Source organism: Acinonyx jubatus, chromosome A2 (assembly GCF_027475565.1).
Source record: "Acinonyx jubatus isolate Ajub_Pintada_27869175 chromosome A2, VMU_Ajub_asm_v1.0, whole genome shotgun sequence".
NCBI lineage: Eukaryota > Metazoa > Chordata > Mammalia > Carnivora > Felidae > Acinonyx > Acinonyx jubatus.
Window position 1 is genome coordinate 143896846 of NC_069383.1, and position 27901 is coordinate 143924746.

General features: G+C 49.0%; 1 protein-coding gene across 5 annotated transcripts in view; it reads right to left on the reverse strand.

Moving 5' to 3' along the window:
- The window catches only part of CACNA1D (calcium voltage-gated channel subunit alpha1 D), a 305082-nt gene that overhangs the window by 58397 nt on the left and 218784 nt on the right, over positions 1-27901 (reverse strand). For all 5 annotated transcript variants that reach the window (XM_027038967.2, XM_053220348.1, XM_053220346.1 and 2 more), the window contains exons 14-29: positions 27319-27544; positions 26983-27190; positions 23954-24074; positions 20324-20438; positions 19873-19942; positions 18943-19009; positions 18043-18190; positions 15299-15428; positions 11971-12030; positions 8801-8907; positions 7146-7233; positions 6019-6126; positions 5880-5932; positions 4259-4405; positions 2600-2801; positions 369-527 (exon numbers count right to left, since the gene is read on the reverse strand). In XM_027038967.2, the coding sequence (XP_026894768.1) occupies positions 369-527; positions 2600-2801; positions 4259-4405; positions 5880-5932; positions 6019-6126; positions 7146-7233; positions 8801-8907; positions 11971-12030; positions 15299-15428; positions 18043-18190; positions 18943-19009; positions 19873-19942; positions 20324-20438; positions 23954-24074; positions 26983-27190; positions 27319-27544 (2009 nt within the window). The remainder of the gene's footprint in view (positions 1-368; positions 528-2599; positions 2802-4258; positions 4406-5879; positions 5933-6018; positions 6127-7145; positions 7234-8800; positions 8908-11970; positions 12031-15298; positions 15429-18042; positions 18191-18942; positions 19010-19872; positions 19943-20323; positions 20439-23953; positions 24075-26982; positions 27191-27318; positions 27545-27901) is intronic.

Here is a 27901-nt window from a genome sequence, read left to right on the forward strand (position 1 = left end):
AAGGAGTAAGGCAGGAATGGAATGCCTGTCTGTCCAACTCCACACAGACCAAGCTTTAGTCCTCAGATGCTCCCTGGCCGCAGGAGGCCCATAGTAAATGTTTACAGAATTGAATGCCAGGTCCAGGCTCCAGGGAAATGTTACCTATGGTCATGCTGTAGAGGTGGTCTCTTAAACAAGAGGGCCATCCTAGATGCTTGCCGTGACAGCTGTTAGCCAGAATGGGACTCTGGCCAAACTACAGCCTAGATTCATCAGAAAATCAAACCCATTCTCTTGTGATGGGGTGGCATTCCCCCCTGAGAATTTGGGGCAGGGGGCTGTGCAGAAGGCCCAGACGTGACCCCCACGGCTGTCTCCATTTTTACCTGCATGGCCAAGCAGAGTGTGTTGAGCATGATGAGGACAAACATCATGTATTCGAAAGGCGAGGAGTTCACCACGTACCAGAACTTGTACTGGTAGGGGTTTTTGGGGATGTATCTCCGCAAGGGACGTGCTTTCAAGGCGTATTCGACACACTGACGCTGCAACGGCAAAAAAAAGAGCAAGGAGGGGTCCTGAGCACACCCATGGGAGGCGGACATACTTCTGCCCGCTTTGAAAGGACGGACAGGCACCCACCGCGGGGGGACTGTGGACCAGGGGGAAACCACGATAGCCACTCCCACGGATGCCTTGGTCACTGGCCAAGGGCCTCTAGCTCTGTCACCTTATCAACCCCTCACAGCAACCTGGGGGGTGGGTTAGCAGAGCACCGAGTCTGCTTCCATTTTCCATATTAAGATGGAAGTCCAGAGCTGTGAAATGCCTTGCTGGAGATTCTGTGGTGCACAAGCAGAGGAGCAGGGCCTAACCCAGGCCTCATCCCTACCTTTCCTCTCTGCTGGTGCATTATGTCTGTGGTTCTGGCACCTCTAGGAAAGGAAGCCAGGTAACAAGAGGCACAGAAATCCTGCGGAGCCAGAGAGGCTGGACTCACTCCCCAGGACAGGATCCACATGAGACACCTCTTGGGAGCCAGACCGTATTAACCACACGTGTCTAATAGTGCGTGTCTGCCTGGGACCTTCTGACACTCGGGAGCTTGTCATGTTCATCTCAGAGCCCCCAGGACATGGCCAGCAATGATGGCCAGAGCACTGTCCTTCTCACTCTGGGGCTGAGACTGGTCCACCCTTTGCAGCCCAGAGGGATCTCCAGCCCCGTAGGCTCAGTGTAAGGCCCCACTTGCTCTTAGACCCAGACCAACTCCATTCTCCTGCTTAGACCCTGGGTTCTGACTTCAGATAGGCTCCCTCTGTCCAGAATCTGGCCCTGCTGTGACCCCTCACACTGACTCCAGGGACCCCCAATTCGAACCTCTTCTGGACCTCAAGTGCTGACACGATTGTAGCTCTGGTCCTGCCACCCCAGCCAGCCTGGGCCTCGCCCTGACATTCTCCTTCCAGGGGCTGGGAGGTGGGAGGAGTGGGGGATGATGAGGAGCAGGACCAGGCTTCCTTCTGATCACCCCTTATGGGATCTGAAGGGACGCCCTGACAACTCAAAGCAACATCTTCCTACAAACCAAGCCGTCCCTGTCCTCTTTGCCACAGAGGGCACAGCTGTGGCCAGAGACAGCCAGCCTTACCACAGCCACTTCCCTCAGGAAGCCAGGCTGGCAGATGATCCCTGCTGCTATGTCATCATCAAATGGGGGTGCTAGCAAACCAGGGCCCAGGGGAAACTCCCAGAGCAGAATCTCCACCTCACCATCTTCTAGCGCTGGAAGGGACCTCTAAAAGCAACTCCTGGGTGCCCTCAATCTACAGCAAGCCCAGAGAGGAGCAGGTCTCCTGGCTCTCTCACATCATCACTCAATCAGAGCCAAAGTCCCCTGCTGCTATCAGATTTGTTCAAACAAGGCAGTGGATAACGGGAGAATGACACCAGCGCAATATTAGACCCAGGTTTAAAGTTAGTGACTTTTCCTGCAGTGTGATAGGTTACTTCCTCCTAAGTCAACCTGGTTGACTCTGGTTCTCAACCCTGGTTCTCAACCAGGGGTCATCTGGCAATGTCTGGAGAGGTCTTCTGGTTGTCAAAACTCAGGGCAGCGGGTTGCTACTGGAATCGAGTGGGTATAGTCCAGGGATTCTGTTAAACATCCTACAAAGCACACAATGCTCAACTGAAAATTATCTAGCCCAAAATATCAATAGTGCCGAGGTTGAGGAGATAAGACACAATCCACGCCCCACCCCCCCCATAAGGACTGTGGGAGGAGCAGTGGGTGCTTTCCGGCCCCTGGCCACATCCCCCACCAAGATTGTGGGCCATCACTCGTGGGTCATGCCTGCAGAAGGTGGCCTAAGCATTCTTTGACTTCTCCATAGGGTGGGGTTGATTTCACAATTACAAGGTCTGATCTGTATCTGAGAAGCGCGCTCTCCCCAGCAAGGACTCAAATTGGCTGTGAGGGTGCTGTGAACAGGGCCCGAGTCCCCGGGACAACCAGCGGATGCACGCCTTCTGTGTGCACGGAAGAAGCTGGCAACACACAAGCCACTCCTCTCTTGCTCAAGGGACAGAAGCCCAAACAGTGTGTGACTTTAACCTGATTTTTGTCCAGCTCACAGTTCTTATACTCTTTCTCTCCCTGCTCCTGAAATGTGACGATGACGAAGCCCACAAAGATGTTCATCATGAAGAAAGCCACAATGATGATGTAGATGATGAAGAAGATGGAGATCTCCACACGGTAGTTGTAGATGGGGCCAACATTCTCTCCGTTGGAGTCGATGGCTTTATACAGCAACCTGGAGAACAGAAGGACTGGGTGAGCCCCTCCGCCTGCCCAGACGTGCACCTCTTCTGACGGCCTCTGTGGGCCCGCCCCCTGCCTGTCAGCCCCCTCCCTCGGAGCCCACCCATAGCCCCTGGACACACAGGTCCCCGAGGCACCCTCCTTGGCATTAGGCCCAGCCAACCCAGCGCCCAGAGAAGGGGACACCTGAGATACATTTGTTGACTGATGTTTTGAGGACATGAGAAAAGATTTCATGGATATTCAACAATGCTCCTTTTTACTGACAGATGGGAGAGAGGAAGGACACCACGTGGAAGACACTGGCAGAACTGAAAACTGTACACACGCCAACAAGGACAACAAGCGAGCAACCCGGGATTTCCAAAGAACTGAGAAGTTCCCCAAACTGAAATATACACAGAAATTAAATATATGCTAAGCAGAACTCTCAGTAGGAAGAAAGGAAATTACCGTAAGATCCCCAAGTTAAAATTACCCCCACTCTGATGCAGATTCAGCACTGCCAGGGCGCCCACCCCACGCTGGGCTGTGCTACACACTTTCACAGCCATCTGCAAAGGCAGACATTACAGTCATCCCCATCGTACGGAAGCTCACAGAGTGATCTAGGTGACCGAAGTCATACTCCTTGGGGGCAAAGCCAGGAGATGAGCCCAGCTCCTCTGAGCCCCAGGTCCCAAATCTGCTCACTTTCCCTCACCTGCCATCCTGATTTGCTAAAACACACTGCTGAAAACCCAAGAGTGCAGCCAGTGCCTCCACAGAGTAAAGGGGCTCACTCCTGCCTCTTTTCTCCCCAGGACCAGTTCCCTAATGAACAAACCCCACCCAACTGCCCTCTTCCTCCACAGGCTCTCCCATAAAACTTCTGACTCTCCCATGCATCCAGAGTGTTCTGCCAGCCTGACAGAGTGAATTTGTCCACCTTCTGCAGTTTCTCTGGGCGTGAGAACTTGACATTCGGGACTCTGCGTATGTACATACATCTAGGTGGCAGGAGCTGGGGCTGGGGTGGGTATCAGAGCACAGGGAACAAAGGTGTAAGAGACTTCCCTTTTGTATTCTACCTTCTTCCCTGCTTCTGGACTTTTTTTTTTTTTTTTAACTTTACTCATCAAAATCCTAGCCATCCTTCAGAACCTTATTCTGCACATCTCTGACATGGCAGAAGCTCCTGCCTGGTTTGACTGCCTGATACTCTGACTAGCTTTGGGCCTTGAAGAGAGGAACATGTTGAGACCACTGTTTCTCCCACAGGGCTTAACACAGCACGCTGCACGGAGCTGGTACCAAAAGCACATTTTATGAATGAGCGAGTGAGCGGGTCAGTGAAAGACATGGCACTTTGGCAGCCACCCGTGTCTGGCGCACATTAGAACTGGGAACGAATGACTGAATGACTGAATGGATGGCTTGGGACATTATCAAGGTGTTCTCTATACTTACGCAGGCCAGCCCTCAAACGTGGAGACCGTGAACAGCGCCATCATAGCAGAAAGGACGTTGTCAAAGTTGAAATCACTATTTTGCCAGATCCTCTCACGGACCACAGGGTTATCAACGTCCCCATCCTTGTAGAGGATGAAAAGCCCCCTAAGGAGGAAAAGAAGTGTGGGTCATCCTGGCTTGACCTGAGATCAGTCACAGCTGCTCCAAGGCCACGTCCAGGCACCATTGTGCTGTCTGCCAGCCAGGCCTGACCTCTGAGCCGAGCACAGCCTGAGTTTTTCCTCTTCTTGTCCTGTGTTTACTCTAGTCTACAGTTCCAATAATCACTGAGGACCTACTAGTTTAATGAGTATTCTCTAGAGCAACTAGGCAGATATCCAGCATATGCCTGATAACAAATGATAACTACCAAACAGTAAACGCCTCTCATATACGATGGGCTCAACGCATACACTGAAGACTCAGAGGCTTTGGCCTGGAGAATTCTGCAAGCTCTGGGAAGCAAGCCTGGGTACACCCTCCTCTCGGCCTTTTGGCTGTAATCACACTCTTTCTCTTTGTATTAACGATATTCCCAGTTTTCTTTCTAAAATAATTCTATAATTTCTGATACACAATATTTGTCATCGAATTTCATTTCTGGAAAGGGGCCAATGTCTTTATTCCACAGATGGGGAAGCAGAGGCTTAGTGAGAGAAGAGAAGGGGTCTTCACCCTGCTGCCTTGCCGCATGAACTCCAGGGGGCGCCCCCCCCCCCGGGGCGCCCCCCCACCCCCGCAGCCTGCATGGATGATGCTCCCGGAGGTGCACAATCAGTCACACTGAGGCTGATATACTCTGACCGCACCTTCTGCTGAAAAGAAACCCCAAATGGAATGTAAGCAGTACAAGCAAGTCCTCAGTCAGTGCCGTCCCAAAGGGATGGGGACACACAGAACTTTACGCGGTCTTACAACCTGAGGCAATGGTTTCGTGTCTGCCTTCATATTCTTCCGGACATGTTGGGATAAGAGGCATGAGTATTTCTCACTTCGTCTCTCCTCTGCCTGTTCTTGTGAATAAAAATATGCCCCGAATGTGGGTGCCAAGAGCAAGGGGAGAAAGGCAGCCTGGAAAACGTGTCGGTAGAGGCTAGCCAGCTTCTGAATGCCAGGGAGTTGAGCTTCGAGTTCCAGTTTGGGGGTGGGGGGGATTTATCCATGTGGCTGGAAGGTGGGGGGGGGGCTCTCTGGGGAATTTTGGAATTGTTATTTTAGGTTTCAGTGCATTCCCTCCTCCCAATTTTAGAGATTCTATACCAAACATCAAAAGCCATGTATCCATTCTTTTGGGGGTGATAAAGGTTTGGAACTAGAACGAGTAGGCCATGCTTGTCCCACAGTGTGACTACTAAATGTCACTGAATTGCACAGTTTAAAATGATTACTTTTATGATATGTGAATGTCACCTCAAAACTACCACCACTACCCCCCACCCACCCTCTCTCCAGCCGTGAGCTGAGCATACAAGCCTCTAACAATCCATGATGAAAACTTCTGAAAAGTGAGCACAAGCAGACCCTCCAAGTGTCTTATTTGTGCTTCCTTGTTCCCCACTCTCATGTTCAGGACACTCACCTGCACTCTTCGGGGTTACTTTTGGCTTCGTCCGTGCAGCGATAGAACTTCCCCTGCGTACAGAAGAGACAGGCAGTCAAATGCAGGCTCCCCACAAAGAGATCAGCCGGGCTTCAGGCCAGAAGGCACATCTGTGTACCTTGAACAACTGGACCCCGATGCAGGCGAACATGAACTGGAGAAGGGTGGTGACGATCATGATGTTGCCGATGGTCCGGATGGCCACGAAGACGCACTGGACCACGTGCTGGGGAGAGAGGAACCCGGGGAAGGCAGAGGGATGTCATCTGCTTTTGTTGTTTCAGCCACAGGGCGAGCTAATACCGGCCAGGATTTTCTATGTTTATGTGCATTTTTATATGATTTTCCAACTTTGTGCCTCCCTTGCGCTTGTTTTTCAGGTAGTTATCTGTGGGGAGTTACCCCCGTTGCAGTGGGGCCACCTGGGAGGAGCACCCTACAGACCAGCCCCTCCCTGGTTTCCTCCAAAGTGGTTTAGTCAGAAGAAACACTACCAGGTGCGGCACTGCCTGGCACACAGGTCCACAGGGACCCCTGCCCCCCATAAAAGGACTCAGGAAAATGCAAAACCTCTGGCCTTTTATACGACCTGCATGAGAATAGATTTAAAGACCAAAATAAACCCAAGAACATATTATTTGTTTAATTTAATTTTTTCGGTTTATTTCTTTTAGCAATCTGTACCCCAACATGGCACTCAAGCGCACGACCCTGAGATCAAGCATTGCGTGCTCCTCTGATTGAGCCAGCCAGGCACCCCAACCCAAGAAAATACTAATAATTTTTAAAAAGTAATAGAACAGTAATCTCATAAAGAAAAATAAATTAGCAAAGAGAAAGAAAATATTTGTAAAATGCTTTCAGCACTTGTCAGAGGTAGTGTCACTGGTTAGAAATGGCCTTTCCAGGGGCACCTGGGTGGCTCAGTCGGTTAAGCGACCACCTTTGGCTCAGGTCATGAGCTTGTGGTTCTTGTGTTCGAGCTCCACATCGGGCCGTCTGTGGTCAGCATCAGATCCTCTGTCCCCTTCTCTCTCTCTGCCCCCCCCCACCCCGTATGCGTGCACATGCATGCTCTCTCTCCCAAAAATAAAAACATTAAAAAAATAATAATAAAATGTTCAGAAAAAAAAAAAAGAAAAAGAAACGTCCTTTCCAAATGTACAGCCCTGTAAAACCCATCAAGCCTCAGCCCAACTCTGGCCCCAACCAAAGCAGCCTGGGCCGGAGGGCAGAAATCCAAACCTTGAGTCCTTTCGCTCTGTTGATCGCCCTGAGCGGCCTCAGGACCCTTAAGACCCTCAGAATCTTCACAACGGAGATGGCACTGGATCTAAGGAAAAGAGCAAAGAAGGAAGGCAGAGTGTATTACAGTCAGATAAAATACTTTGGAATTATTTCACGCGGCCTTCACTGTAGGACCATGGCCCGTGTGGGGCTGAGCTCACCTCCCCCCAGTGCCCCTCCCCCCAGCGCCCGCGCACGCGCTCTCTCTCTCTCTCTCTCTCACACACACACACACACACTCACACACACATAGGTCTTTCTCCATCCAGCCCACACTCACGGCCCCTCCTGGGCCAGGCCCATGGGACTCGCAGAGGCCCTGACTGGGGCACGGAGCTAAGGCAGCAGAGGCACAATTTAGCAATTTCCTTTGTCCTTTTTGCTCAATGTAAATGCTAGGCAGTCCTTGGCTTTCAGGCTGCAGGTTTGTTTGTTCGGGTTTGCTCTCGGAGGTGGGAGAGCTGCTGTGGTGCCCTGTGCGGGGCTTCTCTGGCCTCTGCGGAGTTCGCTGTTGGGTGGGACGCAATCACCACCTGTGTGGTGGGGCTGACAACGGAGGGGATGCAGGACAGGCTGCCAGGAGAGCACATCCTCCGGGAGCTGGGGACATGGTAGCCATGTGAGTCCAGGGGTCAGCTGGACAAAGGCGGGGGTGCTCCAGGGCAGACGGGAGAACACGGCTCACGCAGCCCCTCAGGCGGCTGGAGCACATGCTCGGGAGGCAGAGGGCAGACACAGCCTGGCATTTATGGGGCCTGCAAAGATGCTGTGAGAACACCCTCTCTCTAGCTGCGACTGCTGCCTCCCTCCCCCTGGGCAGTGGTGGGAGGTGAGGACCAGCACAGAGGGCCATCTCGGGCAGGGGTCCTCGGTCTTCTGAGGGGGATGCAGCCTCCCCATTTAACTTGAGTGCGGAGGTAGTAGGTGAGCACGTTTCCTCATAGGGGGTACTGATGGCCAGGACCTGAGCACAGGTACTTGTAAGTCAGCAGGAAAGCAAGGCCACGGCGGGACATTCCTACGGGAACTTCTGCCCCAGACCCCCGAGGTACAGCAGGCAGGCAGCTTGCAGCTGGGGCTATTCCCCACCAGACATTGGTAAAGGCCATGGAAAGGCCCTGGGGCCCTGAGTTGTAGCCTCGGCCCCCTTCTAGCTGAAACTTGTAGAAGACAAAAGAAAGGGGTCATGGCAGCTGCTATATCCTGGAGATCAAGGGAGGAAGCCTTCAATATCCAATCTGAAAGTTCCCCCAGAGGCCCCCTCTTGTATGAGAACTGTAGTCCTTTGAGAGAAGGACTACATGATGCCCGGGAGGAAGCTGAACTAGAACCGGGCTTCCCTCTCTCCCAGTTCAGACTTCTCTGTTGAAAGCAAATATCACAGACAGTAATATGCCCAACCTGGCAGGGGGCATGGAGAGAAGGAGAAACACAAGAAACACGAACAGTGCCAATGCCCTCTGGCATGCACACAAATCGGGCTTTCCGGGGTAACTGAATGCACTTGTTAAAGTGATGCCTAGCCTTTATGAATTATGTTAAAATCCCTCACAGAAACCATCCTGCCCAAGAGTCCTGTGCTCACACACTCACGCCCACCCCAGAATACTTACTGGATCCCGAATGATACCAGGGATACCCCGACAACCAGCATATCCAGTAGATTGAAGTAGTTCCTGCAGAAAGCCCCTTTGTGGAGGAAAGCTCCAAAAGTCGCCATCTATAAACAGAATCATGAGTGATTTACTGTGTTTTTTTTCTTTCTCTCCAGAAGAAAAGAAACCTGGGCTCTTTACAAAACCTCCAGGAAAGTACTTTATTAACAAGCATGCATTAGGAAGCCAGACATATAAACCAGCAGGGCTGAGCAACCAGATATTGGTTCAATAATGGAAATGGGGCAGCAGATTTCAGACACATTTCAGAGGAGACCAGTCTAGACTTCATATCAGTGATGGTAAACTGCAAGTAGGAATCCAACGTGGGCAGGTCCAAAGAGCCTGTCCCAGGAGTGTCCACATGGCCCTGCTCATCAGGTAACTTGGCTGCCCCACAAAATGCCGGCTCTGGACCCTGAGGCCCCAGGAGAGCCTACATCACTGACCCCAGCGTGCCTTCACAGTGCGGCTAGCGAAAGTGCTGGAGCCCAAAGCTCATAGGCTCTGTTCACAGAGACTCACACTGTTTAGGCCCCTGCCTGCTGCTAATGGTCCTCCAGCAAGACATCCAGTTTACACAGTGCTTCTGGGGCACCTGGGGCGGGGGGAGCTCAGTCGGTTAAGCATTTGACTTTAGCTCAGGTCACGATCTCAGGGTTTGTGGGTTCGAGCCCTGTGTCGGGCTCTATGCTGACGGATCAGAGCCTGGAGCCTGCTTCGGATTCTGTGTCTCCCTCTCTCTCTGTCCCTTCCCCGCTCACGCTCTTTGTCTCTCAAAAATAATGTTTAAAAAAAAAAATGGTGCTTCCAAGCCCAGTGACTCCAGCACATGCAAGGTGTGGCCAGGAAGCTGTCATAGGCCTCTCCCCAGGGCAGTTGCCCTGCTTTGCAGTCAATGTCATGTGCACCCAGAGCACCACCTCAGGTGCCCCAGAAAGGTGCCTACTGGCGATGCACAAAGGAGTTTAGTGAGGACATTCCCAGAGCAAAAACAGCAAAGTACACAGGGTTCATTGTGTGCTAAAAAAAAAGGAGGGGGAGGGCGTCTGGGTGGCTCAGTCAGTTGGGCACTCAACTTCGGCTCAGGCGATGATCTTGCTGTTGCCGAGTTCGAGCTCCGTGTCGGGCTCGTGCTGACAGCTCAGAGCCTGGAGCCTGCTTCGGATTCTGTGTCTCCCTCTCTCTCTTCTTCCCCTCCCCCACTCACACTCTATCTCTCTCTCTCTCTCTCTCAAAAATAAATAAACATTAAAAAAAAAAAAGATGAAGGAGGCTCAGGGGAGTATAGAACAGGAGGGCCAGAGTCATGAAACAGTTACACTGAACCATATAAAATCGCCAACACACCACCATTCTTGACCTACACAAATGGCAGTTTGCTGTGGTTCAACCGAATAGCCATATAGCCTTTCCAGTGTTCCCACAGCCAGCAGGAACCACCGCTTCAGATGCTAGATGCTTCTTGGCGAGCCTCCATTGTCTGAATCCTTCCGGTTTCTAAGCTTGTTTCCCACCCTCACACAGGTTTTAAATGAAGAAAACTCAGAATACTTAAGTCACTGAGGCAAATATGCAGAAATTTAAAAGCAACAATGGTTTTTTTGTTTCTTTTAAATAACCCAATCTCATTGGCCCCAAAGCCCACGAATGATGATAATCATTTAACAACTTAGACCTGTGGGAAGTAGAATAAAACCTCGATGAGCTGAGCTAACAGATTAAGTGGATCATGTTCCCCATTCAGTTTGAAGAGAAGGTGGCAAATTATAAGGAAAAAAAAAAGACAGCTCGGGATGAAGTAGAGGCAGGGTGAGTATGCTTGACCCCACCCCCTGTGCATTATGTGCGTACTCCTTATGACAGAGGCCCTGTTAGATTCAGCTAACCCCCGCACCCACTTAGGAGACAACTGTTGGCCACGTTCACCGGCTTAAAGGCAGGAAAGTGAATGTGAATTTTTAGATTTTTTAACAAAGGTTTAAACAGAGGCTGGCTGGTTTTGTGCTAATGTTTTTATTAGTTGAAAATAAAAGGAACTCTAAGTACCCCATTCCCTGGCAAAGCTCATCGAGGTTTCATTTCATAAAATATTTTGTAAAGAGCCCAAGTTCTACAGTAGTCGAACATGAAATACATTTCTTTTTCCTGAGATGCACACGTAAAAACCCAAAATTGGTTTAAAGGAAATTGTGGTGAAAATTCCTCATCTTGTCTCCCCATTGGGACACAGTTGCTCTGACAGTTGTCACGGGCCACACTGTCCCGGTCCTGCAGTGACCCATGCCACTTAGCACGTCAGGGGTGTTCCTGGCTCTCTGCTGCGGGTCTCCAGACCTCTGCACGCGCGGGGAATGAGCCGGGCCCGGGTGGCCTCCGCAATCTGTACACAAACCATGCAGCAATAGCAACTGTGAGCTCATGCATGGGCAGTACATTTAGGGCACCCTGTCCAAAGGGTGCTCCTTTTGTTTGTGTAAATGTAAGCCCATCCATTAAAGCGTATCAAATATCTTAACACAAATAGGTTATCTTGCAAATCCCATTGCAAGAAAATAGTGTGTTACTATTTTAGGCCACTGAAAACCATTCCGTCAAAGAAATGAAAGGAGATACATTCCCTTCATAGGATAAATGCTTTTCCTCTGACTTTGAGGTCAGGAAAGGTGGAAGAAGGTTCACACATAGTGATGTGGCTGTTGTCAGATGACACATTTCAGAGGATATATCTTAAAAGGAGCAAAATAATTTCCAGTCATTATTATGAAGCCAAAGAAGTTCCTACATGCATTTAAAGGTTAAAAAGAAACAGCAAAAACATGTTGAATGGTTACAGGAACAAAAAAAATCCTTTGGTTTACAAAAAAAAGTGTAGCTTGATCACAGAAGGCAAAAAATAAAAAAAAATAGTCAAAAGCACTTCACGCTTCTTTGCCGTGTGTCACACAGGAGCAGGCCCCTTCGACACACTGCTGTGGGACCTGTTACCTTCAAAACGATCTCAAATGCAAAAGTACCAGTGAAGACATAATCTGCGTAACCTAGCATCTGGAAAGTAAACAAAGAATTGCAACTATTATTGCTACAGCTGCTTTAGAGTACGTGAGGATCAATGAAAAAGCCGTTACCTTTAACAGGATTTCAACTGTAAAGATGGCTGTGAAAGCATAGTCAAAGTAACCCAGTATCTGCAAGGTACAACATGTTGGAAATGAGAAAAAGGCATCCGGATGAACTCCAACAGCGTGCGCGCCCATGGGCAGAACCCCCACCTGCAGTCAGACGCCCGCTCCCCTGAGATAAGCCTGCTGCTCTGGAGGCAGGTGCAGAGATGCTTATAAATGCCCCACCCGGCCCAGTGACAGCTCTTCTTTGTGACCGAGAAAGAGCATCTGGGGACACTTACCTCCTTTCACCACTCATGCGGACTCTCCTCCCTGTCTCGTGTCATGGACAGACAGAAGCTCATTTCTAAAAGCGCTTTGTTAATAACCTCTGCTCATCAGAGCACAACATGGACAAACTTGTGACACCAGATAAACCGGAGCCTTATACACGTTTCAGATTTTTAAAGGGAATTCTTAGAAGAATGAAATATGGTGTCATATTTCAGCATATAGCTGAGCTTCAGTTTGGTGGAAAAATGTAAATAAAGATGTTAAGTGGCATCCAACAGGGCCAGAAGTTTCCACATGCCCCTTCTGATTCCAGCCCGTGAAAACAGGGTGGAAATGCCCCTCCATCACCTGTGTGCAGGGCTGAATCAAGTCCTCAGAGAAGAGTTCTACTTATGGTCCTGCTCTGCATCTAACACTGCTCTCTCCAAACACTGGGTTTTTGTTTTTTACTAGCTGGGCCCACTCAAAGAACAGACTGACCTGGCCTTTGAATAATCGGTCCAGGCTGCTTTTATCAGTATTCCTGAAAATATCATCTACCCTCCAACTGAGTCCTGCTCAGGGAACCCTTTGGGGGTCCCTGCTGCTTCTCAGAGCCATGGGGGCGGGTAGGTGGGTGGGGCAGGGGGGCCAGCAACCAAGAGTCTGACCGCTCAATGGAGGTTGCTCATGGGGAACCCTCAGCCACAAAGATGGCAGCCAAGACTCTGCCAGTTGCAGAGGCCAAGATCAGAGCTGAAGGGACCGTGGAGAGACCCCCAGACCAACTCTCTTCATGTAACAGAAGAGGATACGGTGGGAGTGTCAGCGGGCAGGCTGCTCAGGTCGCACAGCCAGTCATGGTGTGGCTGGACAGGGAGTGAGCCCCGGGCCCTGTTACTTGAGTGTGGGATCCAGCCCAGGGGAGTCCTTTACTCTCCATCACAGTAAGGAGATGGACCTATAGCAAAGGCCAGCTCTTCTCCACGGAAGTTCTCCAGAGGGCATTCATTATTCAAACCACTTCCGTTCTGAGATTTACAGATTTTGCTGGAAGCCTGTTGTGTATTTGTGATTCTAGCCAGGCAACGAAAGGTATTTCCAGTACACAGCCAGCCTCTGCCCCTTCCCCCATCCGAGGTCACGGCAGGACTGTTCATGTCAAAAGCACGTGTGTAGCCAAGACAGACACTGCTGCCCACACGTCAGCAACTCGACCCAGTGCCAGAGGTCAAAGCTCTTAGATTCAGGTTATTCTTTCTCCATTCACTCCTCTTCCACTAATAACTTAGCTAAGTTAACACAACAACCACGGAAAAGCCACCACATGAGTCCACTTACATGGGGTATCTAAAGTAGTCAACCCCTTAGACAGAAGGTAGAATGGAGGTTGTCAGGGGCTGGGGGAGGGAGAAATGGGGAGATGGCCAACGGAGATAGAGTTTCAGTCATGCAAGATGAGTAAGTTCTGGAGACCTGCCATACAACATAGTCCCTACCATTAAGAAGGCCGTCTCGTACACTTAATTTATCAAGAGAGTAGATCTCACATTAAGCATTCTTACCACAATGAAATAAACACTGTAGTGTTTTAAAAGCAATACACATACAAATACGTACATCTGTTTAAAAACAATAATAACATTCTTGGAAAAAGCAGTAGGGACATAAACTCATGGGGAAGCAATTACAATAAAAATAAGAACACGGGGCCACGTGTAAATTAACTCTGCCAATCTGTGTACTAGACTAGCTCCTGACCTCGTCTCTCAATAACAGTATTTTTTTCCCAAACAGCTTCTACCCGCTGTGCCTCATTTCTATGATGGGGCCTGAGGACACCGAGGTCTTTGTTCCATTTGAACGCTTATGTAGAGACAGTGTCAGAATCTCTGACAAGAGCCCTGATCTGTGAGTGCAGATTCAGACAGATGCACAGCCTTCGTCTTTACATCAACACCAACATGTGCCTTGGGAGGAAAGTCTTTTTAAAATCTGCATATCAGAGCGCCCGTGTTTTATCAGCCTGATACATTGGGCCTGCCAGGCTTCAAACCAATGGGACTGGAAACGAAAAGATACAGCACAAGGCCTGACTGTCACAACCAAAATCCTGGGGTACTGGTAATTTGCCTTACTCCTCAAATTTCTGAAAATCGGATGGACACAGAGAGCACGAACCACAAGGGGCAGCAATGCCGGACGGCTTCACACACTCGTGGGCCTCCCTCTCCTGGGCTTCTTGACAACCACCTGAGACTGCACTACAGTCTCCAGGCCAGAGCAGACAACAGTCTACTGGTCTTCTGAAGCTGTGTCGCCTCGGGATTGTTCTCGGTGCCGAATGAGCTGACTGCTAAGAGGGGACCCACCTGGACAAGAACTTCCTGAGGTACCGGTCTCTGCGCAGCACAGATGTGCTCTCCCTAAAGCACGAAACAGACCGATAACAGACAACTTAGCTGTCTCTTTGTTTTCTTTGTAAAACCACCTCCTGCCCTATCAAAACGCCAGCCTTCCTCTCCACTGAACCACTTGGCTCCACACGCCGTCGGCTCCCTCACTTGTATCCCCCCCACTCCACCCAACCCCTCCGCTGAGTAGCGAAACCAAGTAGCTTCGTGAATTTCAGCCCAGGCGGGCTCCACGCCTTCCCGCCAGCCCTAAGGAAGAGCTTCTGGGCACATGACGTACCTGGCTCCATTTTTACTTTTCCTTCCTGCTGGATGCTTCCACCTGGGCAGAAATCTCAAAACAGGCACGGATGTGAATGTGACCAGGGAGGGGAAAACAGGGACCAAAATGTTGGCAGTAAAGGATGAACAGGAGGAGAAGCAGGGCTCCTGAATACACTATAAGTTGCTGCAGAGTGTTTAAGATGAAGTTTAGAGGACAGGATTCAAAAAAGGTCTGTCCTGATAAGACAAAACTCTTCTGGCACTCACAAACCTGAAATACCTCTGGGGGAACGAGAGGCCTCCTCTAACGTTTAGCCCTGCCTGCGTGACAGTCCCTGCTAGAGAGACGGGTGCTGATCCCAGAGGGAGACCCGCCCACCTGGCCCTGCTCAGTGGCTTACAGTGTTCCGGAAGGAGTGGCTGCGGATGGGGTCCTCGGCGGCAAGGGCGGCGCTACTCAGCATGATGAAGACGAGGATGAGGTTGGTGAAGATATGATGGTTGATGAGCTTGTGGCAGCCCACGCGGATCCTGTGGAGGAAACCACTGCATGGACACAGCCCTCGGCACGGCCAGTGCCTCCTACATGCTGGCGCTGCTCTGAGGTGACAAGTCAGGCAGAGGACAGCTGTCCGTGCCCCAACCCGGCCAACCAGAGCCACCTGACTCTCAGCCCTTCAAAAGTCGTGGAAGGCAGACCCTGAGGACCCACAGTGCCACAGCTCTGTGGGGGGAGGAGGGGCTCCATACACAGCATTCATCACGTCCTTAAAAGTGGGGATTATCATCCTGCTACAAGTGGGGAAACTGAGGCTTAAGCATGTGAGAGGTCTTAAGGCTAGTAAAGACTGAGGGAGATTTCCAATCCAGGTCGACTGTGACGCTTTCCCACCATGACATGAAGCCCAGTGGCTTCCTTTGCCTACCTTTGGAAGGAATCTGAGCTCAGAGCTCACTGCCGCAGCTCACGAGAATGAGAGCAATGGGTAAAGGGGGTCCAGAGGTACAGACTTCCAGTTATAAAAGAAACAAGTCACAGGGATGAAAAGTACAGCATAGGGAATATCATCAATACTATTGCAATGACGTTGTATGGCGACCACGCTTTTCGTGGCGAATGCTGTGTAACACATAGACTGGTCAGATTGCTATGTTGTGTGCCTGAAACCAATATGATGCTGTACGTCAATTGTACTTCAGTTAAAAATAAAAGTTAAGGGGCCCTTGGGTGGCTCAGTCAGTTGAGCATCCGACTCTTGGTTTCAGCTCAAGTCATAAGTTCAAGCCCCACATCGGGCTCTATGCTGTCCATGTGGAGCCTGCTTGGAATTCTCTCTCTCCCTCTCTCCCTCTGCCCCTTCCCACTCTCTCTCTCTCTTTCAAAATAAATAAGCTTAAAAATGAAAAAATAAATACAAATTAAAAAGGAAGGAGAGCAACCCCTTTCTAATGCTGTCACCTGGCTGTATGAAAATGACTACAGTAGTCATGGGTTTGGTAAAATCTCCTGTTATGTGAAGATTCTGTCCTAAGTGGGTTTTTGTTTTTAAACTCTGGAGTTGACCCACAAGCACTCCCAAGAAAGTGAAGAGAAAGCTGCACCGTGCAAGAATCGTGCGGGGATCTTACATACCATGTCATGGTCCTCAGCGTCCTGCCGTTGTCTGATGTCCCACAGGCTAGTTAGCGCCAGACTCAACACCTGACTTTAGAATTTAACCTCAACACCTGACTTTAGAATTTAAAAGACTTTAATTTTGGCCTATAGAATACATATATCTTCCCCTTGAAATTATTTTCCTTTGTAATTTTTTTAATATTTACTTTGGAGAGAGAAACAGAGTGTGAGCAGGGGAGGGGCAGAGAGAAGGGAGACACAGAATCGGAAGCAGGCTCCAGGCTCTGAACTGTCAGCACAGAGTCCAACGTGGGGCTTGAACTCATGAGCCGTGAGATCATGACCTGAACCAAAGTCGGATACTTAACTGACTGAGCCACCCAGGTGCCCTGTCCTTTTTCACTTTCAAAACTGGAGTCAACTTTATGAGAAACTGACCCCTTTCTTCAAATCCTCCCTTGTGGGGCTGCTTCATGCTGGGATGTGCCCTTGGAGGGCTTGCAAGCCGTTAGCAGGTGAGTCTGGGGAGAACCTTCCAAGGCAGGGAGGGCAGGAGTGTTCACAGCTCTGGGGAGGGAAATCAATCCATTCCTTCAATATATGTAGACCCAGTGAGCTGTAGGCATCAGTAACGTCAGGTGAGTACCTTTTTTTAAAAAGAGACACCCAAATTCTCTACAGTGACACACTGTAAAAACTACCATCAGATCCTCAAGTCACTAAGGACAGCAGCCTCTCTTCCCACCTGTGTCTCCCTGGGGACTGTGAATTCCATAGGGTTCTTCTCTGACAGCCAAGGACTGCTTCTGCAATTCTAGAAACCCTTCCAGGAGCCATTCATTCCCCCAGGGATGCCATCTATCTCAGATGATTGAAAACCTAGAAACTGGCTACTAATAAACATTGTCTTCTTACCGCACTTGCAGTGCCGGGCTCCCAGTGAGCACCTTATCGTTTTACCACGAGAAATGCTACTTTAAGCAGGATAGCATGGAGCTGAATAGCTACCACCTATAAAATATCATCGAGCGATATCACTTTGTTGCCATCAAACTCAATAGGGAAAAGTGATCAACTAATCTGGATCTCAGGATGAAGACGCTGTGGAGAACTTGGTCACAAGATTCTCATCCCCAACGCATCTTAACAGAAGACCCACTCATGAAGAAAGGGTCCTTTGGATGGGAAACGCCTCACAGGTAGCAACCCGTGGACACCTGAGCTGTGGGCTCTGACCAGTACAGGGACTAAGGAGGAGGAGAATCTGGGATGGCATCCTCCCAGGACCTGGCCATATACCTATAATAGCACCTTCATCCAGGAACGAGGCGGCCAGGGAGAGATGGGCAGAGGGCAAAGGCAAGCTGGAACAAGAGAGGGGTCAGCGAGGACTCAGGGGCTCGGAGGCACAGGCACAGAAAGGGGCTGTGACCCACCCTCCTTCTCCCCACCTCCAGCCCCCCTCAAGCAATCTGTAGGGGGACAGGTGAGACACGGCAACAATGAAATCAGAAAGCAGGTATTTACGGGTTGGTCTTGCTCAGAATGAAGAATGCACTCCCTTCAGGGATGGGGGCGATTTTCTCCTTCATGTTCAACTCTGAGATTCTACGAGGACGGGGGCCAGCTGGAACCTCGGGTTCATCCTCTTCCTCCTCCTCTTCCTCTTCCCCTACTTTAAATGAGACACTTTTTTTTGTAGGCATGAAATAATGGTTGCATTGGGTTTGAATTATTCTCAATTTCATGTGAAGAGTCAACTTTCACATCTATCGCCTTACATTGGTCAAAACCCTTCAGAATGTGGCCTGAGTGCCTGTGGGGGGCCGAGAAGTGTGCCCGTCTGTGAGTGCATGCATTTCTGGGAAGCAGGGCCCGGCAAGTCCAGGTCTGAGCAAAGGTGAAAGGTATCAGTGCAGTACTCCCAGCATCCGGCTGTTTCCCCAGTAGCTTTGCTCAGCTTCTGCCTGGAAAACTGTGTGTGGGGCTTCAAGCCACACACGATCAGTGTCCTCCACCCCACTGGCACCCCCGCCCCCAGAGTCCCTGCTACATCAGCCAATAAAGGTAAGGCACCAGCAAATGTGAAAGGGACAGGTGGGCAGTAATAATAACAGTAGTAATGGCTGGTTGCCTCCTAGAGAGGTTTCCCACCAGAGGTGGGGCTTGCCCTGATCCACTCACACTTTCTCTCCCCACCACCTGGAATTTGAGTTATGCAAGCTACCTGGGTGACCGAGGAAAGCAGCAGGGTTGACTGCTCCACAGCCACAAGGATGAGGCCCACAGCCTCGGCAGCCTCACTGCTCACCATGCACCCCAGCTGGGCTAGCCAGCCAGAGACTGAGCCTCTGATCACTGAATGGTAGCAAAGCCGTATCACCCCTGAACCGAGAGCCTGTCACCGACCGGCCTCTGCCACCATACCTGGCACATCACAAGGTGGGTAGGGGTCCTTGTCTTCATCCTCTTCTCGATAGTCATCAATTGTAACCTACGATGACAGAGAGGGCTTGGGAGGAGGGGAGACTCTGACTTCAATGCACCGCAGAGGACCAAAGTACAGACTCGACCCTGCCATTCAGTGCAGGGAGAGAAACTCTCTCCAAAGTGCACATTGCACAGAAGTGTGTGCGTGCATAGGGACAGCAAGTGTCTCTGTTGATGATTCTGCTTAAGACACAGCTCTGAGGGCAAATGAGGAGAAAACGGGTATAACCTCCATCCAGCCATGGTTAGCCAGCACCACCATCCATGCGCCTCCCCACTCAACACTGTCCTACACACTGTATGGTAACTGCGAGGTCCTGTCTCCCTGCTAGAATGTGAGCTCCATGCACAGAGGGACCTCACTGGTCTTGTTCATTGCTGATTTCCAGTATCTGCCACACATTAACCACTCAGTAAGTATTTATTGACTCGCGGAACAAACAAAGGAATAAAAAATCCAGAGCTGTCATGAGTGGGATGAAGTCTGACACTACAGCCCTGAGTACCCAGAACCGGATCCTAAGATCCCTTCTGGAGGTAGACATCTGTTAACATCCTTGATTTTAATCCCCACTGAGAAGATATAACAGGTCAGGTCTGGTGACACAATTCCAATAAAGAAAAAATAAGTAGTCCCACCAGTCAAATATTTACCATACCAGTTATTTGGTGAAATATTGATTAATAACCAGCTAGCTGCCTAAATTCACTGAGAATCCCCCTGGGAAGCCAGCATCTATAATGTGTGTCATACCCTCACACCAAAATATCATGCATGATACCTTCCCAGTGTAAATGGTACATTTATGATGATATCAACAGACCCATAGTGAAACAAAAAGAGGAGAACTGTTTTAGGACATATACCTTATTGTCACTGTTGGCTATCTGGTTGACCTCTGGTTTGTTGTTCTTTTTATTCTCCAGGCTCTCTTTTCTACACAGAAGAAAACATGAGAACCCAAGTAACCATATTGCTATGTATAAAAGTGCTAATCCAGATTCTGAATCAACAGTGGCCTGATGAAGGACGGAATTTAATTGGAAACAACCCTAACAGTGAGACCACAGCACAACCCATCCTCAGAGCTCCCCGTTCACCTCAGTGCACTGGGTTTATTATATGGATCATCTTATTAAAATTCTCATCCAAGAGCTCATCAGCATTGAACGCATCATTTATTTTATGCCACCAAAATTAACCACAGAGATTCTTTAAGCATGGGGACGTGTGACTCCTATTCTCAGCTCTGAGGAAATGAGAGCTGAGGGCCTGGGTTCTGCCCAAGATTCTATCCTTGGGTGAAAATGGAGTTACCTGGCAATCTTCTTCCTTTCCTTCTCTTCAGCTTCCTCTTTCTGGGCAGTATTCAAACTTTCAGCATCAGCCAGATTGTCTACAGCGATGGCCAAGAAGACATTCAGTAGGATATCTAGTGTGAACATTTTAAGGGAACAACGTAATTTCTAAAGGCAGCTACGTGTCACCGATAATGGCAACCTCACATCCCTCTGTGTTCTGGGAGGTTGGTAACAGATGACTGTCCCCTAGTTGCTGTATTTACATGGTAAGACCAGAGGACCAGAACCCTGTTTAAAACACAAAAACAACAAAAACAAGACCTAGAAACTTGTAGAAGACAGTCTGGAAAGAAGCAAAATTAAGGTTCACTAAAACCCATGAAAACCTACAAATTTCAACATTTCCTTTCATCCGTGTGCATATGTGGCACATATGTGTATGTCTCTGTACACCAGGTATCTGTAGCTATAACACATGCTGCATAAAATAATCCATAACATAAACATGGTATTTTTATGCATTTTGCTTTATGCATATTGTTTCTTTTAAAACACACACACCCATAACCTATATCCAGGGCGTGCTTTCCAAAATAGACCCTTCTAAAGGCTACATGTGAATCAAATGATGATTCCACAAGATGATGACTGTACAGTACAGTCTTGAGTCTTTCTCTTTTGAGATGATCTTCAGAGTTTGCAGATACCTCATTCATTCATTCATTCATTCATTCCACAAACGCTGATGTATTGTCAGATGGTGCCAGGCTATTCTTTTGAATAATCACACTGTAGCTATATCTTTGACTATTGTGGGTGAATTGTATTTTTTAAAATACTAAAAAGTGAAGTGAGTGAACGCATTATCAGGTTTTGGGCTCTTACTCTAATGTTGTATGTGTGTCTTCCTTGGATGATAGTGAAAAAAAAATTCTGAATAAGGTTCTGAATAAGGCATCCTAGATGATGCCTATTTCTTATTCACTAGCAGTTCAATACTTTTTTGAGAAGCACAGGGATCAGAGGGAAATAAGCCAAGACAGCTCCTTCTCTGACCATGCTTCTCCCTGGCTGATGCATGGTCATCTGGGTAGAAGACTGTGGGAGCCCAGGAACTCAGAGCCAGGAAAGGGGCACCCATGTCCCACAGGGCCTATGCAATCTGCAATCTCAGGTGCGTAACACAAAAGTAACCTAGCAAGGGGCTGACAAGGAGATACCTTCTGGGGATATCACACTGCACTAATCTATTCAAGTCTTTAAAGAGGATAGATACATGAATGAATTACATTAAAACTTTCAAAAACGCGTTTGATATGTTAGACTATTTTTTAAGCAGAATGTAATGAGCCTGGGGAAGCAATCTGTCCTGGAATGGGCGATGGCTTGGTAACATGAGCACTCCTCTGATAGATGAGGGGTAATTGTGGCTCTGTCAGGGATCAGTGTAGGACTAACTGGGTTGAGGATTCCTAGCAATGATCTCAATGAAGAAGTAATGTATCTTTACATTACTGTAAAGCTTGCAGTGACACCAAACTCTTTTGGGTAGCAGAAAGCACATCCAGAGTAATAAACCATAGGAAAATTTTACAAGTTTGCAACAGATGGTTTCTAAAAGCTCACACCTATCATCTGTATTTAGAAGCATTACCCAGACCCTTCTAAACAGTGGTATGCTCTGGAATTCATTCAAAAAGATCCACCCAGCACCTCTTTCACACTGACGACTGTGCCGGGTGCTGGGGGCATGACAGACCTGGGTCCCTACTGCCACGTAGCATCTATTCTAGTTGGGGGAGACAGAACATAAACTACTTAGGCGTTTCAGACAGTGATACAGGTATTACAAAGAAAACACAGCATGTAACTGGAATGAGTGTGGCCAGGGAATACTTCTCTGCAGACCCAAAGTGGGTATATTGCTCTGGCCCAAGAGTTCATTGCAAGGAGAGCACAATAAGAAAACACTGACTCATTTAACAAGCATTTACCAAGGGCTGACTATGTGTAAGGCCCTCCACTATAAGCCACAAGAGATGTGAATACAAAGAAGAAAAGATGCCTGAACCAAGAAGTTTATTGCCGGGGAGCCTGAGCGGGTCAGTCGGTTAAGCGTCCAACTCTTGATTCCGGCTCAGGTCTTGATCTCACAGTTCAGATCATGAGATCGAACCCTGCATCAGGCTCTGCGTTAATAGGGCGGAGCCTACAGGGATTCTCTCTCTCTCCCTCTCTCTCTGCCCCTCCTCCGCTTGTGCTCTCATTCTCTCTCTCAAAATGAATAAACAAATGTGTTTAAAAAAGAAGTTCACTGTTGAGTTGGGGGGATGGAGAAGTCCCCACCCCAAACCAGTAGATGCTGGCACCCACGTGCAGCAGGAGCAACAAAGATAACATCTGGCAGGAGAGCTCACCCCTGGGTAGGAGGGGTGTTCTAGCTGTCTGAAGGATTCTATGGGCTTCTATGTACTGAAGGTGGGGATTTCCATAGAATAACTTGAAGCAAGAAGTATTGTCCTGAAAAGTTTGCAACAGGGCTACTGCATGGAAGAAAACTCACTAATGAACCAGAGGAGATTAAGGGGAAAACTTTGGGGAAAACAGCTTGGGACTTCTTACGAGAAGAATCCCTTTAGGATTCTTTAAAATAAAAAGGTGAAGGCCGGGGTGCCTCAGTGGCTACATCAGTTAAGCATCTGACTTCAGCTCAGGTCATGATCTCATGATTCATGAGTTCAAGCCCCACATCACGCTCTGTGCTGAAAGCTCAGAGCCTGGAGCCTGCTTCCGATTCTGTGTCTCCTCTCTCTCTGCCCCTCCTCCCACTCATGCTCTGTCTCTGTCTCTCTCTCAAAAATAAATAAACATTAAAAATTTTTTTTTTAAAAAGGTGAAGACCAAGAGGTGGTATTCATGTTACAGCCACTCTCCCACCAAGCCCTTATTGAGGACTCCATATACCAGGTCTTGTGCCGGTCAGGGAGGTCAGAGAGAGAAAGAAGACACTGCCGAAAGTTACAGGGTCCTAAAGGCTCTGATGGAGGGAAAGAGAGATCCAAACCTTCAGAAGTCTAGAATTAGAGAGTGCCTCTTGGCAGGAAAAAGGAATAAAAGGAGTCAGAAAAGAGCTCACAGCCTAATACAGCCACTAGCCAATGGGCACCTGATCCCCAGAGAGGTACAGATCACCAAAGCCAGATTGGGTCCGGGGAGCTTAGGTCAAGCCACTGCTGATGGGTGCCCACTGGCTAGGAAGCATTTTTAAGAGACACAGATTTACCCCTAACTTCCCAGGTGTGATGGCACGGAGGACAACCGGCTCTGCCCTGAGCCTTCCCTTGGGACCTGTACAAAGCTGTGTCACCAAGCTGGGTGACAACTGGTACAGGCCACACACTGGCCCATGCTCCCTTCCCCAGCTTGCTCAGTCCTCAAAGCCTCACTGGACCTCTGACCCCATTACACTGTCCCAGCAGCCCTGAAGGAGAGCAGGTGTCGAGCTAACAAGGTTAGGGCGCGCATCTCCCCAGCCCAACTGCCACCGCCACCCGCCACCCGCCACCACGACCGCCTCAGGAAAACTCAGACAGGGAGAAACAAAAGGAGATGATGACGACAAAGCCCTGCTCAGCTTGAAGGATACAGTTACCACAAATGAAGAGGATGATGAAGTAGATGCAGACGATCATTCCCGAGGACGATGGGCCACCATAGGCCATGATGCCATCATACATCACAGCGTTCCAATCTTCACCTGTCAGAATCTAAGAGAACCAAACTGTGGTCAGCCTGCATGCGCTGGACCGCAACTCCCGACAGTCCGCCAGAGCTCCCTGGGGGCCACCCGATTCTGGTTTCAGCTGCCTTTCACTGTCCAGTTTGCGCTCAGCAAAGCAATTGGTTTCCCCGTAGAGTTTTCAAAACATTGTTTTCAATTACACAAACACATACGTTAATTCTTCACATGGAAATAAAGTAACACCACATATAAGACTTATGTACTCTTTGGTGACACCCTAGTTTTGCCCCCACCCCCCGAGAACATGGTGCATCTCTCTCTAGAACCTTTTTGCATGTAACATATAGATACACGTCCAGAGGAAAGAGGTAGTTGGTGTGTTCTCAGATATATTAAACATAAAGGGTGTCTGTCATACTATATGAATTTTCTGCATTTGCTTTTTTTTTTTTTTTTCCATTCAGCAATATACTCTGGAGACCCTCTGTGTCAGTCAGTGCCCTTCAGTCCTTTTAACGGCTGCCTACTATTCCACGTAGTTAACGTACTGTGGAAATGGAGAGTTGGATCCCTGAACTTGTAAGAAGCAGTGAACTACAAATATCTCATGTAAGTTTACAAACTACCTCATGAGTAGGTACTAAGAGCTGCCATAAATTTCCAATTTAACCTTCTCTACTGATGATATTTGATAACTCGATCTATCATGAGGTAGAATCAGATAAACCTAAATAGCATTTTAAGAACACACTATCTTCCAGGGGTGCCTGGGGGGTTCTGGCAGTTAAGCATCTGACTTCGGCTCAGGTCATGATCTCACAGCTCATGAGCCCGAGCCCTGCATCAGGCTCTGTGCTGACAGCTCAGAGCCTGGAGCCTGCTTCAGATTCTGTGTCTCCTCTCTCTCTGCCCCTTCCCTGCTCACTCTCTGTCTCTCTCTCCTTCAAAAATAAATAAATATTTAAAAAATTAATAAAAACATACTATCTTCCAGCAAGAGAAAGAAAGAGGGAGGGAGCACATGTGCTCTTGTATCATCTAGCTGCACCAGATACTTTAAAAAATAGAACTGTCATGGCTGACAACCCAACAGAAACATGGGCAAATGATTTCAAAAGATAAAGCAATTCCCAGAAAAGGAACTATAAATGGCTCTGTGTCCCATGAAAAGGCATTCAGTTTCACTCCTGATAAGAGAAGTAGGAAGACACTATTTTCACCTGTCAGACAACCATCAAAAAGCTTGAACACCCACCATGCTAAAAAGTAGTGAGGCATCGGGCAGTCTCCAGCCCCCATCCCTGGAGGACAGACCGACAGTACTGTGAGGAGCACAGTAGGCAAGATATCAGAGTTGAAAACGGATTCACACCCTTCAAACCAGCAATTCCATTTCTGGGAAATTTATCCACATCTATGCTCACACATGTGCCCAGGGTGTGAGTTCGACGTCACCCACTGAGCCGAGGCCAGACACAAACAGTCACCAAGCTAGGGACTGGTTACATGAATTAGGGGACAGGAACACCACACCACAGGACTGACGCGGAATCGGAAAGGAGGCAAACTCTTATGGACCAATAAGGAAGGTTCTTAGGGACACTTTAAATGGTAAGAAAATGGAAAATGGCAGGTAACATGAGCCACTGTTTACATCATACTGTATTCATGGGCAGGTAGGTGGGTCGCTAGGTTCACTGACTCACATCGACGAGCAAATATATCTCAAAGAATACACAGACACCATCCAGTGGTGGTTGCTCCTACAAGGAGAAATTGCGGGCTGCGTGGGAAGGAGACTCATTTGTTACTTTAAACCCTTTTGTAAACATTTGAATTTTGTGCTATACACAGGTACTACCAAAACCCACCACCACCATAGGGTTTCTCTGTTTCTCTGAAATAAAAACAGAATAAAGAAAAACTAACCAGCGGCTAAGAATTAAGGATAATTCAAATAATTAAAGTATAGTTCAAAAAAAGTATGGCCTATGGCGACAACAAGAATTCCATCCACCTCAAATGACCAAGTGGGAATGAATCCTACAGATCATTCCCTCTAGTCTCTTGTTTTTTTCAGAATGGATAGTGACTTCCCAAGGTCACAGAGCTGAGCACTGAAAGAGCCAGCAGGGCGGCCTCAGTGTCTAGGCCCCTCCCACCATGCCTTCCAGCCTCCCCAGATGGACTCCCCCAAAGCTGGAGCTCACTGGCATCGTGTGTGAAAGCAACAGGGGAAGAGGGGTCTTTTAAATTTATATGCCACTCGTTGTTCGAGGAAGGGCTTCGGGTCACCACATGCAAAGGCGGGAGGGGGGAGGTTTAGAACACCCAGCTTAAAGCCAGGTGGGAGCAGACACTGCTGCTTTGAGTGCCTAGCCACCTGAGCACCTCTGACACCGTCCCTCCTTCTCAGCCGCGGTGCCTGCCCAGGACCCAACAGCACAGACATGCTCAGGGCCTGCGTGTCCTCATTACATCACGGGCGGGAGAGCAAAAGGGGCTGAAGGCTGTCACAACTCTTTTATCACCCCGGTTCCTCTGACTGCACACCAGAGCATTAGGACTTCAGAATTCACCTCTCTGCACAAATCCGTTAGAGCCAGGGTCCCAAAGCTGGCCTGCCAGCAAAAATTAGCGCAGAACAGGAAGAGGATTTTAGAGCCTATATCACAGAAACCTCGCAAACCTCACCAAATCAAACAGAAGTTTTTGGTTTGTTGTCCTGTACCATATCCAGTGGTCCTACAAAAAACAGTGAATCACACCACACAGACAGCCGGAGTCAAGTGCGAAACAAATGGCTTTCATGGTGCCAGATTTGTCAGAGCATTACTGGGGCAGAGATCGCTAACCACGGCAGAATCATCCTGTCTTCCTGAGTTGTGAACTGACAAGCTGGCGGCTCACACGGGCTCCTCGCGAGGGCTCACCTGGAATACCGTCAGGAGGGCTTGAGGGAAATTGTCAAAGGTGCTCCGCTTGGTCTGCGTTTCGTCAAAATTAAACTTGCCACCAAACAGCTGCATCCCAAGCAAGGAAAAGATAATGATGAAGAGAAAAAGCAGAAGCAACAGCGAAGCAATGGACTTCATGGAGTTTAACAAGGAGGCCACCAAGTTGCTCAGGGAAGTCCAGTGCCTAGAAGTCAAGATGGGGGTATGAGCCCAGAACGCCAGCAGGACACCGCAGACATCGCTGGACCGGGATGTGGCTGGTCGCCAGCCCCCGGCCAGAAAACACCTGCAGCGAGATACACGCATCCTTACCTGGTCACCTTGAAAATCCTTAAGAGGCGCACACACCGAAACACAGAGATCCCCAGGGGAGACATGATTTCCAGCTCCACCAGGATGGTTTCAGTAATTCCACCACATACCACGAAGCAGTCAAACCGATTAAAAAGAGAGACGAAATACGCCTGGAGACCCAAGCTGTACATTTTTACCAGCATCTCGCAGGTGAACAGAGCCAGGAGGACTTTGTTAGCGATATCTGGAAAGACAGAGGGGCGCACGTGCTCGGGGTCTCATCGTGGGACTGGCTCAGACTCGTTTTCCCTCCTCCCACCCCACCAGTCTCTGCTGGAAATGCCCCAGCACTTTGCCCTGTCTTTGCTGTGGCGCCTGTTACAGAAATGTAGCGTCAATATTTACGGTCTGTCTCCTGGGTTCAAGTCCTGCTTCTGCTACCACCTAGACATGGGACTCTGGAGCAGCCCCTTGACTTCTCTGGGCTCAGTTTCCCAGACTATAAAATGGGGAGGAGCAGTTTCCCACACAATCTCTGATGCTTTCTAGCCCTAAAAGCCTATGATTCTGCATTTAGACCAGCCTATTATATTTCTCGTCT